The sequence below is a fragment of the Aspergillus tanneri genome, assembly GCF_003426965.1.
Source record: "Aspergillus tanneri strain NIH1004 chromosome Unknown AapTan_6_pilon_pilon_pilon, whole genome shotgun sequence".
NCBI classification, from domain to species: domain Eukaryota; kingdom Fungi; phylum Ascomycota; class Eurotiomycetes; order Eurotiales; family Aspergillaceae; genus Aspergillus; species Aspergillus tanneri.
In genome coordinates, this window is record NW_022984633.1 from 3,326,320 (window position 1) to 3,341,499 (window position 15,180).

General features: G+C 48.2%; 4 protein-coding genes and 2 non-coding genes across 6 annotated transcripts; 1 reads left to right on the forward strand and 5 right to left on the reverse strand.

Annotated features, from left to right (window-relative positions):
• Window positions 1–216: 216 nt before the first annotated feature.
• On the reverse strand, window positions 217–289 carry ATNIH1004_009116. Its single transcript has one exon. It is a non-coding gene; the product is annotated as a tRNA-Lys (tRNA).
• A 2,191-nt stretch (window positions 290–2,480) lies between these two features.
• ATNIH1004_009117 (uncharacterized protein) lies at window positions 2,481–3,479 on the reverse strand (the record flags this gene model as incomplete). The annotated part of the gene is made up of 4 exons (XM_033573716.1): window positions 2,481–2,783; window positions 2,853–3,110; window positions 3,189–3,357; window positions 3,412–3,479. The coding sequence occupies 4 exons, from the start codon at window positions 3,477–3,479 to the stop codon at window positions 2,481–2,483; spliced, it is 798 nt and encodes a 265-aa protein (XP_033424268.1).
• Window positions 3,480–3,703: 224 nt separating this feature from the next.
• On the reverse strand, window positions 3,704–3,775 carry ATNIH1004_009118. Its single transcript has one exon. It is a non-coding gene; the product is annotated as a tRNA-Arg (tRNA).
• A 1,930-nt stretch (window positions 3,776–5,705) lies between these two features.
• ATNIH1004_009119 (uncharacterized protein) lies at window positions 5,706–7,778 on the reverse strand (the record flags this gene model as incomplete). Its single annotated transcript, XM_033573717.1, has 6 exons — window positions 5,706–6,249; window positions 6,309–6,451; window positions 6,512–6,736; window positions 6,804–6,908; window positions 6,977–7,149; window positions 7,664–7,778. The coding sequence occupies 6 exons, from the start codon at window positions 7,776–7,778 to the stop codon at window positions 5,706–5,708; spliced, it is 1,305 nt and encodes a 434-aa protein (XP_033424269.1).
• Window positions 7,779–8,747: 969 nt separating this feature from the next.
• ATNIH1004_009120 (putative GABA permease) lies at window positions 8,748–10,700 on the reverse strand (the record flags this gene model as incomplete). Its single annotated transcript, XM_033573718.1, has 6 exons — window positions 8,748–9,562; window positions 9,632–10,033; window positions 10,084–10,166; window positions 10,228–10,341; window positions 10,411–10,481; window positions 10,548–10,700. The coding sequence occupies 6 exons, from the start codon at window positions 10,698–10,700 to the stop codon at window positions 8,748–8,750; spliced, it is 1,638 nt and encodes a 545-aa protein (XP_033424270.1).
• A 927-nt stretch (window positions 10,701–11,627) lies between these two features.
• Window positions 11,628–13,188, forward strand: ATNIH1004_009121 (cytochrome P450; the record flags this gene model as incomplete). Its single annotated transcript, XM_033573719.1, has 2 exons — window positions 11,628–12,978; window positions 13,046–13,188. 2 exons carry the CDS (start codon window positions 11,628–11,630, stop codon window positions 13,186–13,188), a joined length of 1,494 nt encoding a protein of 497 aa, XP_033424271.1.
• Between the last annotated feature and the right edge of the window lie 1,992 nt (window positions 13,189–15,180).

Genomic DNA, 15,180 nt, shown 5'->3' on the forward strand with positions numbered 1-15,180 from the left:
GAACAATGAATGAATAAGGTTGTCAATATCCAAGTAGCATTGATTGGGTGTTCCTCTTAGTAGTATCTAGTAGTAACTCCGACGATGATATGTTCCATTTCCATGACGAACATAGAAAAGAAAGTCCATAATTAATGAACGCAGGATAAAGTGGGGCAGCACTCTCATTTATAAAGGGGGAAACAGCTGTTAAAAAACAACAACAAAAAAAAATAAAGCCCAACGCGGGGCTCGAACCCGCAGCCTTGAGATTAAGAGTCTCACGCTCTACCGATTGAGCTAGCCGGGCTAGCTAGTTGAACGGGGTAAAGTTTTAGTGCTACATAAGGGGATTAATCCTTGTTTAATTACTCCATACGTGATGTGAAAAGATTAAGCAATGTAAATCAATCACTTTGGTGCTACATCCAGTACTAAATAGGATATATGCCAAATAGGCTATGCTTAGTCAATTATGTTCAATTCTCCAGGCTCACTGGTTCTCAGGCTTGAGATTGGGGTATAGTAGGGTAAGAGAGGTCGGTGCATTATACATATATATGCATACTGGTCACTTACCCTGCCCAAAGTTGGATTCTATTTTTCTATGCAACTACATCGACAATTTCACCAAATCATTGGACCGTATATCTACACTATCCTCGTCCACTTTCGTCTCAATTGCCTGAGCCCCGGTTTCCTTGCTTTTTTCCCCGACCTCATCTTCAATCTCCCCCCTTTCCCTTACAACGACCTTCCTCGCAATGTCCATATAAGATCGAGTATACTCGTCAAGTCCCCACATCATAACTCTAGTTGCCATCTCTTCAGGTTTTCGAGCCACAAGTTTCTCCATCTCATTATTCCCCGTATTATCCAAGAGGTCGAGTCTCTGCTTTCATGTATTGTCAGTACTCCTCGAAAGCCCAAAGAATCGCTGGTCAATTTTCTGCCGTATATTACATCAAAAGTGAGGCTGTTCATTACAGTATATGCAATCTAAAAGTCTCCACTGCCCCAGCAGCCTCACATCGGACCAGAGCGCCCTTGAGCTTCCTCTAGTTGAAGCCGGGCCTGCGTATGTAAACTCCCAGAATACAACTCTGGCAATTTTCAGGTCTTCATTCATGAGCATATTAGCTGGTCGAAATCATCGCACTAGATTTTGAATGGGCCTTTGTCAAGGGATTATCATTGCTCGTAAGCTTCTGGCCTCGAGGCCTGAGCTTCCCAGGTCCCAGGGATGCGGTATCACTCACGCTATATTGCGGAAAAGATATCTAGCGACGAACTTTTGTTGACAGCCATAGTCTGAGTCAACAGCGTCGTTTCTTTGGCTTGTTAAATGGGAAACGTATAGCTCCGCCAGGGCTTCAATGTATGGGGATGCTGTGTCGAATGTGGTATCTGGGCTTGGTAATTTCGATAGAGTTAGCGATCCCAACCAAACCAAGTTCATCCATAGGCATCGATAGAGGCCGATATGCCGCTTCCCAGGTGAAATCATCGACCTGAGTGGGAGATCTTATCCGAGGTAGGGGTGGCCTAGAAAGCCGAAGGAGGATGCCTGATAGCTCTCCATAGAGAGCATCTAGCCTATCTTCTTGATATTCGGGTCAAGAATTCCACGGTCTGCCCTTGGGCATCCCGGCGTATTGAGAACATCGTACACAGCCGTGTCACGATCGATATATTCCATGATAATGAAAGGACTCAATTCCAGGGACTCTCCTTTTTAATGCCCCAATGAAGAACAAAAGGAGCTGGGATTGAAATCAGGTCGTGAATGCATCGCGTTACAGCGACCTCATTGCGAACCTTTTCTTCAGGAAACACAGTGGCGCTAGGCAGTGGGAAACGTATGACGGCAGAGCTGTTTTGGTATATCATCAAAAGAGAAATATTGAAGGCTCCTTTGTTTAGGGATCGAATGTGACCGGATCGTCAGGACTGTGATGTCTAAAAAAGAAAGCTGCAGACTGGCCTCAAGATATTAGGCTCGAGAAACTGGAATACCAGGCATCGGCGACCTCACGATTTTCCCCATCAGCATCATCATATCATAGTACATGCGTTATTACATGTTGGATGTAATGCTCGATTAACTCAGGTGCAAGGTGCAAGATGCAAGATAACTAGACAAATTTTTGGGATGAAGTATGAATATAGGATAGGGATGAACAAGGGATGCAAAAAGCTGTGCTTGGACTTTTAGTGGCACGGCCATATGACGGTTCGACGACAACAGAAAAAAGATATGATAATTTATACATATACCAGAGTTATATTAAGGATGATTGTTTTGTAGATCAGAATATGTTCTGAATTTCGAGAGCTTAAAGGACGATTATTCAAAGGTTATTCGTGCTTGCAACAGCCTCTGATTGTCTAGTAATGATTAAAACTGACAATTCGTTTCAAAGGCTGGGATCAAAGAACAAGGGCAACAGTCTCAAATAACAACACAATCGTTGCACGTATGTACATAGCTTTATTCGCTATCAATTCTTCTTAACATAAACACTCAACATATCCGTTCCCCTGCCTTTATCGTACGATCTAGCAGGTTTGACATATAACTTCCGCGCGAATAACCCCCCGCCCTGTCCAGCCTTACCATTGCCATCGCCCCCCTCCACCAGAAGGTCCAAGTGAACACCTTGCAATCCCCACGGCGGACCGGGTAAGGATGGATCCTTCCACATGGGAAACTCAAGACACACGAGCTGACCAGTGGGAGCGAGGAGGTCCGCCATACGTGAAGCCCATCCAGCTCGCATGGTGGGATGAAGGGCACAGAGAAACTAGGTATATCTCAATCTCAGGCTCAAATTGAAGCATGAAATAAATAAACTCGGAAAGACATGACTCACCGTATAGTCATATATCAGATCGAACTCAATCCCGTTCTCCCAATCAGACTTGAAAAAGTCCCCTTGGAGAATAGTCACATCACCCGGCGTTAGTTCTTTCTGCGCGAATGAAGTTCCAAAGTTATATGCCTGCGGGCTAGCAAGTTCAAACCGGGCATATTCCCTTGCAGTGGAGACTCCAGTCTCTGAGACGTCCAGCCCATACACGTCGAAACCGTGCAGAGCGAGCATCACGACATCGTAACCCTTTCCGCAGCCCTGTCCTCATATGAACTGGTTAATAATCAAAATACGTTGGACTTCATAGGGCGAGCCAGGATGTGAAATAATACCTACCGGCACTAGAGCTTTCTTTCTCTTCCCGTCTGCGGTAAAAGGGTTGAGAAGGTCTTGTCTCTCCTCGAGGATATCAATTAATGCCGGCGACGGCTTGGCTCGATCCCACAGATCACTATTGTCCGAGTCCCAGAGTTTGGACCAGCCGTCTGTGTAGTTGTCTCCTGCCCTGTATATTTGTGTTAATCGTTTAATACACCCCCGTGGACAAGGTATGACGTACCGCGCTTGGAAATGTTTAATTAGGCGTGTTTGCCCTTCCGGGCTTTGCGTTGGACCGGATGATGCCATGGATATCTTTTGTTACATTTTTTCTTGACCAGATGTTTTCTGCTACGTTGGTGCCACACTCGTCAGTTCCCGCCTTTATAGGGTATCGGATTCGGCCGAGAAGCTCAATGACAGAGAATGGGAAAAGTGTCTGTTGTAGTCGTAAAATTGTCTTTCCGGTTCGGCAATAAGTGGAGTGGTCGTCACTAACTTAGTTTATCAAAAAAAAGATAAAAAAGATGGAGTGACCGACGCAGGGATCGAACCTGCAATCTCTTGATTCGTAGTCAAGCGCCTTGCCATTGGGCCAGCCGGCCTTATTTGTTCACGAATAAACACTATTACATTAATCTAGTCGCTATAATGGCGGATTAACTACATAACAGCACCATCATGGATATCTTATTCCTCATCGTTTGTATTTATCCCCGAGCGACACCTAGCTGCATTACTCTCATGCACTAAATTCTGGGGTTCTCCTTTCATTACCCCTTTATGTTGGTACAAAGGTACAGTTGGAGATAGCTCAGGTTCGGTAGAAAGCCAGAATGCTGGTCATCCTTGTGGACCAATCTTTCAGATCCTATCTCCTTAATAATTCCATTGGATGCCAGATAGCGAAGGATGCGCTCAATAGTTATATCCACTTCTAGCCGTGTCAGCAATCAGACGGATGTTGTACAGGAGTGATTGGCAGGAACATCTCACTAAGTAGTTGAGGATCGGCATGTAGCTGCTCCGAATGCTGTCCGGAAGAATTGGTGGCTGATGGAGTACAGGATTCAATCCAGCCCGACCAAACTGTACTCAGAATATGCAGCTTCCCACAGACATCACACCAAGCAGCTGCTCTGGACACGGTGTTTAGAGTTCAGCTCAGAGGGCACCCCAGGCGACCGTTCTGTCTTCAACGATTGACGAAGCCTATATCCATCATATCATCCAGGTTCCACCTGCGCATTCATGAACGGCACCTATGTCAATATATAATACCAGCTACAGCTAAAGATCGGCTATGTGGTACTGCTGTACAGCATAATAGTTAGTGCAACGTACTTGTGGATGCCGCACGATTCAGACATGACATTCTGCAGTAGTGCAGAAGGGGTAACGGAAACGTCCGCGTATGGGTCAAAGCACCCTGGACCTTTTGGACTATACACATCGTGCATCTCTAGGTTCATTGGAAGAGATCCAGGCCATGATCTTCACATCCTTTGTAATCTTGCACCTAGAAGAGCGTCGACTCGGTATCGGGGTCTGATATCATCGGTCATCACGGCTGCACGAGAATCAGGCCTTCATAAGATCGATCTGCCTCACGAATCTAATGTACACGATGTGAGTTCCGATGACTCGGTCGAGGCTGAAATTGGCAGGAGAGGTTGGGGTATGTCGTGGGCACAGACTGGTATGCTTCCTTTACGCTCGCAGCTAGGAAAAAATTGATCTGTTAGGATACTCTCGCAATACACAGCCCCTTGAAGGGGACAACCTCAACCCATGACACACGGCGAGAACAAACCTCACAACATTAACAATGATAACCTACTCGATACTGCAGTCATCATGGAACAGCTAATGGAACAGCCAACGGATGTCTGCTATAGCGTGCAATGCATCCGACTGGCGAAGATTGCCTCGAGGTAATAGATAATACACTTTATCCGAGCCCAAGGGAGTTGAGCACATGCAGGCCCTGAAAGCAGAGGTTCTTTTCCACGGAGGACCTACCTTTGTACTGACGCGCTCACGACCTGCGGTGTCGTGCATGACGATCTTCATGCTATTGGTGGATAATAGTTTCAGTTGCCAAGTGGGATAGGGGAGTTGAGGTGAGACGGAAAGAAGAGCGGACCTCGCAGACACATGTAAACTGTAAACTGTAAAATCTTGAAGGCCCACTATTGCGGGTCGATTGTTTGACAGTTTCATCATGCGTGATCCGTGAATAAAGCATGAGCCTGCCGGGGTTGGACCAAGCGACGCCGAGGATACATCATCCCACAAAGCTGGTGGAACGAATTCCCCGCACGGAGTCTCAGACTCTCAGTCCACCGATTGCGCATTGGGATGAGTCTCAGTGGAAGATATGGATATGGGCTGGATTCATTTTTCTGGAGCTCATCTATTGAACTAGCAGAGTATATAGCATAATCATAACTATATTACTTTTATATTAAGTATCCTCGTCTATCATATATATACACACATACACGTGAAAGGAAATAAAACTCATCCAACTGTTTATAATTCATGTCCCCGAGGCTCTCTTTCCACGGTATACTCCACATCCTTCTTAATAATCATCTTCGTACTCCCCTCACTACCCAGACTCTGTCGATCATCACGATCCGAATGCTGACCGGGATCACCACCGTTCTGATAAGAAGTCACCATTGTATTTGCGCCCTCCCTGCCTGGGGCCCCGGGGGGAATGAACGGTCCTCCTCTACCTCCTCCTCCACCATGACCGTGGGATGACCCGGCCTCGAGATTCTGCAGAGCGTAGTCTCCGCCGCGATGTCGACCAGAGCTGTGCATTGTACCCGAACCGTAGGGGTTACTTCTGGAGCGGGCGCTACTCTCGAGATTCGAGTCGCCGGCTGTGCCGTACGCGGTGGTGACAGCGTTCATGAACGGACGGAGGCAAAACACGGTGCACGACACCAGGGCGTAGTTCATATCGATTTGGGTCCAGAGGTAGTGTTGGATTGCATCGAAGGTGGGGTTGGATGAGTTGATGAATCGGTGGAAATAAGTGAGACGGACGGCTTCGAAGGGGACGAGTCTGTTATTATTAGATTTCCATCCTTTTATGCATCGCATCTATTTGGTGTGGAGACATACGGTAATCTCGCTGCAAAAGAAATCATAATGACAATCTTATGTCTGAGAGGCATTTGGAGTCCATAGACCAGTCCGATGGAGAACAGGAAGAGAAAGACCTCCACGATGATGTCGATGGCCGTGATGAATTGCCAGCGGGGGAACTGCATCTGTTAGTATTCTCTCTATTCCTCTAGGACACATGCTCGTAGGTTGAGACATACCAGGTTCACGCAGTGTTCTGCCGGCGTCACCCATGGCTTGTTGACGGAACAATCGATTGTGGTGATAAAGATAGAGACGATGATGACCGCCGTGCTGATCGCGAAGGTAGCCCACAGGATATTTTTATGAGCCCGTCGCGGGGTCAAACGAGAGTAGATGGCGACTATGCAGCACCGGGAGAGGAACAGCGTGATGAGATACAGGACGTCGGCGGCGGCGACATGCTGATCACATATAGAAATGAGTCACATGCCAGGAGAGAAAAAAGAATAATGATAGGTAAGAACGAACGTTTTGAATCTTCGATACGGTCCGCTCATCGAGAAGCGAGATTGCCGTGCCGAATCCAATGGATGAGGAATAAAACACGATAATCGACTCCACAATGGCTGTGAGCTTTGTAAACATCAGCACAGACTTCATTTATTTATTTCCAATATGATGGACGGGATGGGAGGACATACCGTTGCGCCGAGCAGGATCACATCGTCAAATGCCAATGGCGGACTCAACAATAACCGCACGTACAGACGGATCAATAAACACACCAGCGTGATTACCAGGCAAATGGCCGAGGTGATGATGATAATACCCGCATGATGTTGACTGTCGACGGTCTGGTATGGCTCGAATTGGCCTGGGGGTACTTTGATGGCCATCCTTCACATCGAGAGTGAGGTCTGTCTATCGGTCCCGGGGTAGGGAAGGAAGATAAATTGTGGGCATGCAAGGAACGTGGAGAGAAACCCCAGAGAAAGAACTGGTTTAGAGATAATGGTCGGGATATGGATCCTTCGCCATCAGATTCTCTCTGTCTCTTGTGTTTCTGGGTGTGTGTGTTTGGCATTTTTTAATCGTCTCGTCTCTCACAATGGATGGCAACGTCGAGGTTGCATGAACCAGAACCAGACCATTGGGTTGGATTCCTTCAATGTCTCAGGACCACATCTGTTGGGGCTGAAACTGGATATTAAGGTTAACTGACGAGGCAATCAAATTGAAGACTGATATTGACTTATATTGGACTATCCAGAGCTATGTTAACGCTAGGGGACCATCTCCCCGACCAGACCAGTTCCTCAGCCGAGAGCTGACCGGTAAATATCAAAGTTCCACCGGTATATCCCGCAGACAAATCACTGGATACGCACAGAGTTCAATCGAACCAGACTTGTCGGCTGGGGCCAGGGCTTGGAGAGGAGGAGCTGAGTGGTACTTGATCGGTGGACCCGCAAGAAGAACTGATAGTATGTAGGCACCAACCATGGAATGGAGGGTGGAGGATTCCTATAGAGTTTTGTCGATTTAGTTCGCCGACGACACCCGAAAATATTTGCACATGGCCCACTCAGCCCAGCCAAGCAACGGACAATTAACTCAACTGAGCGTTTTCACACGAGGAGTCTTCCAATTAGACCATTAAGCTTGCCACTAATCCATCGCGCGATCCTCAGCTGCAGTAGCGTCTTAGCACCATGTCTGGGAAGGACTCCTGGAGGTTTCAATTCCGATGACCTGGGGAGCAGACCTGCTGAATACGAATGGAACACTGGAAGCAAGCATTAATAAATCTATCCAACAAACAATCTCCATTATATTAGTAGCAATGTAAATAAAATGTATAAATGGAATTAATAATGATGAATCACCACACGTACCTCACCTCCACTGTCGCCTTTTATCTTCCATGGATTGGTCCGACCGGAAATGCCGCACGTTCCGTCCCTTCAGGAAACCATGGTTGACCTCGTCAGCCACTCGAGGATCTGCCAATTCAACTGGTTCAATATCGTCGGAGTTGCACCCGCAGGCTGAGACCCGCGCCAAGAGTCGGACATCGGCCGGTAAGGAAGGGCCGCCATGAACTGTATCCATAATCCGTGCAGTCGACGTTCCCCGTCCAGTAAGACGCCACCCGGACGATCCGGTCATCTCGGCAGGGTATTGCCATGTTCTGTTTGGAGTCGGCAGTTGGATCCGGTAAAGTTGAAGTTTCAGGGGTTGTTGAGTGACACTGCGTGGTTACAAGGTTCGCCGTGGACGCGAAGGAACTAATGTCTTGGGTCACATTGCCATTGTTAGTGCAAAATACTCCGCGCTCGTTACCAAATAGGGTTAATGGGGGAATATTAATATGTACTAGACTAATAGGGGGAACCAAAAGTAAATTAAAGAATAAATAATAATAAACAAAAAATAATCACACAAGGTCTCGACCAAGTGACCGACCGATCTCTACATCTCTCGCTTCACCAAAGCCACCGGGGGAATGTAATAGTGTCGGCCACGGAAAATGTAGTACGTGACGGCAATGAAGATGATGCCGCAGTACATGACCACGTTCCAGTTCATCGTCTCCTTGTCCACCGTCGAGGTCAGAGGGAAGAAAGCAAACACGAACACGGGGAGCAGAAAACACAGCGCCCCGATGTTGATGGCCATGCCGAATCGACCTAGCGACCACCGATGGGGAGGCAAGGGTTCGCCCCGCAGGCGCTTGTGCAGGAGACATCCAATCGTAACGACGTACGAGGACATCAGCGAGGAGGTAGTCAGAGTCACGATGGCCTGCAGAGCGACTGTGGAACCGATATTAATCAGCGAGAGCAGCGCAGTGACCACGAAGGACACCATCACCGCGTTGAATGGGATGTTCCAGCCCGGAGTAACCTGTGATGGCGTCAGTTTTATGTACGTAATAGCGTAGCACGTGGCATCACTCACGTAGGAAAAGAATCCCGAAAACGGCAGTCCGCGGTCCCGGGCAAAGGACCACAGTTGTCGGGATGCGGTGGCTACTTCGGTGATGGAGCTGGCCGTCAGGGTGAGGACGAGGATGGCCGTCATAGTGTTGGTTCCCGGCAGACTCTCGGTAGCATTGTAGAATACTTGGATGAAAGGGTAGCCAGTGGGCGATGCCAGGATATCGTCTATGTCGCCCAATGTGAAGCAGACCGTGACCAGTAGGACGAAGCCCGAGGCCGCGTTGACGACCACCGACGTGATCATGGCCTTGGGGAGCGTCTCTGAGGCGTCCTTAATTTCCTCGGCTGCAGAGATATTACATTAACCCTGTGTTTTATGCCAATGCGTCAGCGGCAGTAGGTTTTTTCACTTACACATATGCACGGCGCAATCATATCCAATTAATGCGGTGATGGTTGTCGAAAAGCCTACCAAGGTGGCCGTTCCCTCGCTGTTCCATCCACCACCGTTGTTGAATTCGGTAAACACCTGCTTGGCGGTGCGACGAGGTGCTAGGACCCAGAGGGGAATGATGATGGCAAACAATCCGACGACGTGAAGGATGAGAATCAACACCTCCACAAAGGGCAGCTTCTTTGCCAGGAAGGTGTTGAAGAGAATAGAAAAGGTGGTAATGGCAATCACCAACATGGTGCCATGCCACCGTTGGGAATCATAGTTCTCATTATTGAGGATAATCAGACCCTGAATGATGGTGCCCGCCAGAAAAGTGATAGACACAATGGCGCATTGCCATCCCATAGCACACAGCCAGCCTTTTGTCTCCGTTAGTCCATGCGAAGTCCAGCTCCGCGGATTTCCATACCGGTGATGTAGCTCAGGAACTTCTGGCAACTGGGAGGTGCAAATTCCGAAACCCAGTGGTACTGACCACCCGAGGTCGGGGCGCTAACAAATGTCTCAGCATGACACCTATCTCGAAATCTTTAAGGCATTCGATCACACATACATCGAGGCCATCTCGGCCAAACTCAAGAACACTAGTAGGAATCCACTTGCGACGATGAGGAAGCCCCATATTAAACCCGCGGTGCCTCCATCGGTCAAGCCTTGTGCAAGCAGGCTGGATAGTAGTCATTCCAATTAGCTGTCCACCGTGGACAGAGGAGTTAATACGGAAGACAAGACATACGTCAGAACCACTTCCCACGTGGCGATCAGCGTGCATCCAAACCCAACGATCGAAATAAATCGGAAGTTACGCTGGATGGAGTCAGCGGGCAACCCAGCTAGCTAGTTGGATAGCCGAAGGGGAATGAACTCTCGTACTCGAAGGACTTGTTCTCTACCCAAAGCACTCATGTCGGCCTTATCTGCCGAAGTACCTCTGTACTTGTCGGGCACATGGCTCTTGGGGATGGCGGCCTCGTCGCCGTAGGTTGACACCTGGGTGCCACCCTTGGTGCTGTTGAGGTTGAACATTTTTGCTCACCAGCGCAAGATGCGCATTCAACCACGAGAATGAAGACTCGAGGGATTGGGACAGAAAATGGAGGGGCAATGCAAGGAATGAGAGAAAATGAGAAAGGATCAGAACTTAAATTGCCGATAGCATGGAGTAGAAATCAGGGAGGGGCGATAAAAAAAAAATAGAAAATAAAAATTATGAAAATAAAAAATGAAAAAAAAAAATTAAAAAGCTCAGATAGAGCTTGTCTCCGAAATGTAATGAAGTACTATCAAACGCCACTGGCTAGTCAGTTGGAGACAATAATAAGCGAGTTGGACCCCGGAGGAGAGTCAGTCCATCCAGACGGGGAACAAGTTGAAACAGTGTGCAGGGACAAGAAGAGATCGACTTTCAGGAACTGTTTCATCGTCTTCTCTGGGGGAGGAATTAGAAGAAGATTAGAAGAATGCTAGAAGGCGCCTAGAGTGAGCCTGCATGACCAGAAGATTCGGCATTATGATAACCATGAAGGCAGCCCTAATTCTTTTGGGCAATTCGACCGTCCAGTCCTTGTCCGGCATGCAGGCCAGGTGAATAATGAATAAGAGGATTAGATGATATTAATCTCAAGTGACTAACAGACTTCAGCATCTCCACCAGGCTATCGGTTTTAGTGCACTTTGTTTTCTGGGGCGCTGAAACCTCTTGGCGCCAGTGGGGCTGTCATGCAATCACGACAGGAGAATTAAATCCCCGACTCAGGATAATCCCCGAAAGGGTAAATGAAAGACAGGATTCATTTGCATTGAGTCACCGTGGCCACTTCGCTTGCAAACGTGGTCTGCTTAGGGAGTAGTCCGTGCTGGAAAGCTGCGGATACCAGATCCTGATATCACAATGGTCAGATCTTAAAAGACACGAAATCAGAGACTCGGCATTGCCGTCAGAAACCCGGTGCGATGGCCTCTCCAACCATTATTGCGGTGGCCGCTCTGGTCGCCATCTTGTTCTATCACTACGTAATCCATCCTTATTTCCTCTCCCCGCTAGCCAAAATCCCCAATGCCCATTTTACCTCGCCTCTGTCGTCGGCGTGGATTGAACGCAGACGCAATGCTGGCAAGGAGGTCCTCACCATCTTCGACTGCCATCGCAAGTATGGCTCCGTGGTGCGACTGGGCCCTAACGACTTGAGCGTCAATTCCTTGAGTGGTCTCAAAACCATCTACACAGGTGCTTTCGAGAAGCACCCGTGGTATAGTGACCTGTTCATCAACTTTCACACTGAGAATCTCGTGGGCATGGTGAACAACCAGCCACATGCCCGCCAGAAGCGCATGCTGAGCAAAATCTACTCCAAGTCCTTTCTGCAGGAGTCGACGGATCTCCGTGATATCTCGCGCATCGTTCTATCGCAGCGACTGTTGCCCACCTTGCAGCGGGTCGCGTCCAGTGGAGAAGCCATCAATGTGTTGCCCTTGTTCCAGGCCGTGGGCATGGACTTCACCTCGGCGTATCTATTCGGCACCAGAAACAGCACGACGTATATCTCACAGCTGCCGGAATGGCAGAAGTGGTTGGACGAATACGAACAGTTCAAGGAGATGAGCCGGGACGACCGTCGTGACGGCTTCATCGAGTCCTGGTGTCTCTCCCTCTGTCGTCGCATGGAACACAATGCTCACCCAAACGACGTGCCGGTCGCCACAAAGCCTGTCGTGTATAATCAGCTGCGGGACAGCCTTGAAAAAGACTCAGACAGTCGTCCGCGCGAGTTAGTCATTGCTTCCGAGCTGCTGGATCACCTGGTGGCCGGTCACGAAACTACCGGCATCACCTTCACCTACATGATGTGGGAGCTCTCGCGGCATCCGCATATCCAAGCCGAGCTACGTCGCGAGCTTCTCACTCTGAGTTCGCAGTTAAAATATCCGTTCCTCTCCCCGACCAGTGGGGATCTCCTTCAGATCCCCTCCGCATCCGCCATCGACTCTCTCCCTCTGCTTGATGCCATCCTCCGGGAGAGCCTCCGCGTGCACTCTCCTGCTCCTGCACCACTACCCCGATCCACTCCTGCTTCTGCAAATGGCATATCGCTCGATGGTTATGACAATATCCCCGGTGGTGTGCGGGTGAGTTCCTCGGCATACAGCCTCCATCGCATCGAAGAGATCTATCCTGAGTCAGACCAATGGCGACCCGGACGATGGCTGGAACCCGAACCAGGAAAGATCCACGATATGCGGCGGCTGTTCTGGCCCTTTGGAAGTGGCGGACGAATGTGTCTGGGAAGTAACTTTGCGATGCAGGGTATGTCTCTCTTCCTTTCTACAATACACGGTACATTCGGAGAGTCATGCTAACTAAGGCATGATAGAAATCAAGATGGTCATGGCGGCTGTATACACCAATTATACGACATCGATCATTGACGACGAAGGCATTGAACAGGATTTTGCTTTTATTTCCCTGCCGGTCGGACGGAAGCTGATGTTGAAGTTTACTCCGGTGGAGGAATAAAAGTTGTGTCAGCGATGAACGAAGGAACGTGAAACGAAGCGATGCCGGCATCTGTATTCTTTTTAGACTGTATCCTTGGGCTGGTTGGAGGACGAGGCAACCAATCACTTTCTGAACTGGATCCCGTTACTCTATATTGAAGTTCTATGGATATAGCCATCCGCATTTATTTGCCCCAGATGAGATGTGTATAATGTAACTTCCAAATCGATCACCAGTGCCCAGACGCGTTGAAGTGTTCCTGTCTTGATTGAGCAAACATACTAACCTGATGGAATCCTCACGAGTCCCCTCTTTAATGGATGAGTTGTAGGCTAACCAATTCTGTTTAGATGCTTGGGAGTATGTCAGATTGAAATATGTATCATAGCTGTCAAAGTGAGATTGCATAGGCTATTGCGGTTGAGTATATCTTTGATCTCGGTTTGTTTACTGTTGTGGACCGTGGAGGGAGACACGTCACGCTGGACGAGCTCCATATGGTAGCTCCCTGCACAGGTTGAGAGAGCATGGACGCAGAGAGAATTGAGATGGTGTAGGGCACTGTCACGGGGGACTTTGCTGATGACCTCGAGAACCATATTACCCACCGTACCCAGGGCAACAATGCGGCCGATGTTCACTAGTAAGGCGACTATACTACCTCTCGAATAGCTAGCACGAAGAGGAAGATGGCGCTTAAGAATGCCATGATAGTAGCTTTCTCTTTCACCTCTTTCAGCTTCTTCGCCACCTTGATAACAGAATCCATTTTCTTGATGGAGTCGGAGATCATTATATTGGGAAGAGCTATGGTATCGACCCGGTTATTGACATTGCCAAAGTAGATGCTATCTTCGTCTTGGCTAACTACCTCCAAGTTATCATATATAAAGTCCAGAATATAGTTGTACTTTTCGCAGCAACGGGAGTTGATGTCGCGGTCTGCCTTCCTGGTATAGAGAGAATTGTAATACTTACAGAGGACAGTCTCGGTTACAATACAGATGAAGTATTATTTGTCTCCATTTGCGAGCATTAAGTTCTCGACAGCCTTGGTACTGCTGTCCATGACAGCATCGGCATAGCGATCAAAGTTCTTGTCGTAGCAATCTTCCATGTGGGAGCTATACCAGGCCAGTATATTAGTTGGGTTCTTCTGGAGAACTTCGAGGATATACTGGGCCGAGCAGGCTTTAATAGCTTCAAGGTTCTGTAGGACGCGTGTCCGAAATCTTTTCCTCGTTAGAAGCTACGGGCATGATATTATAGTCGGTGCATTTACTATCACATGAAGTATCATCACCGAACTTCTGTAGATCGACAACCTAATTAATTTTACTGGCGAAGTTGAAGCCTTTCTAATGATTATAAACTAAGATTTCTGGAGGCTTTAATTATGCCAGCTTTTAATACGCTGGTACAGGCTAAGTATATTGTTAATTTTAGCATTTGTGATGTAGCCTTCGGTATCTATAATACTACCCTGGAGCAAGAGTTCCATGGGATTGCTTTCAGTAATAGATGGGCTACTCATCGCCAGTACATATGTCGTTACCGTTGAGTGGAGTTTATATTAGCCGCCTTTTTTTTTTTTGCAAATGAGAACAAGACTGCAGAAAGACTCACCACGACTGCGGAGACAGTTTCCTGTTGGGCAATCTTCTGTAGTCCATTGATAGCCAGCATCCCAATGACCCGTACAAGTTGGCTTTTAGCAAAACTACATGTTCTGTTTGTTTCTCAAGGGGCGCTTTTTCAAGACCGACCATGGAGGCCATATGTTATTAAGACAATGTAGCCTAGCTGTTTGGTTGTACTGGCGATTGTGAACGCCTTCAGATACCAGTAAGAGGCCGGGGCTGCAATGAACAAGGCCTTTCACATTGCCAACTTCGATCTCATCGTAGTGAAGTGCTTGAGATAAGACCGCCAGCTGGACCACCAGGCGGCGTCCCGAGTATACCTTAGCTAGCAGCGCCAGGCTTCGTGAGTCACGACTACCATGTTCAT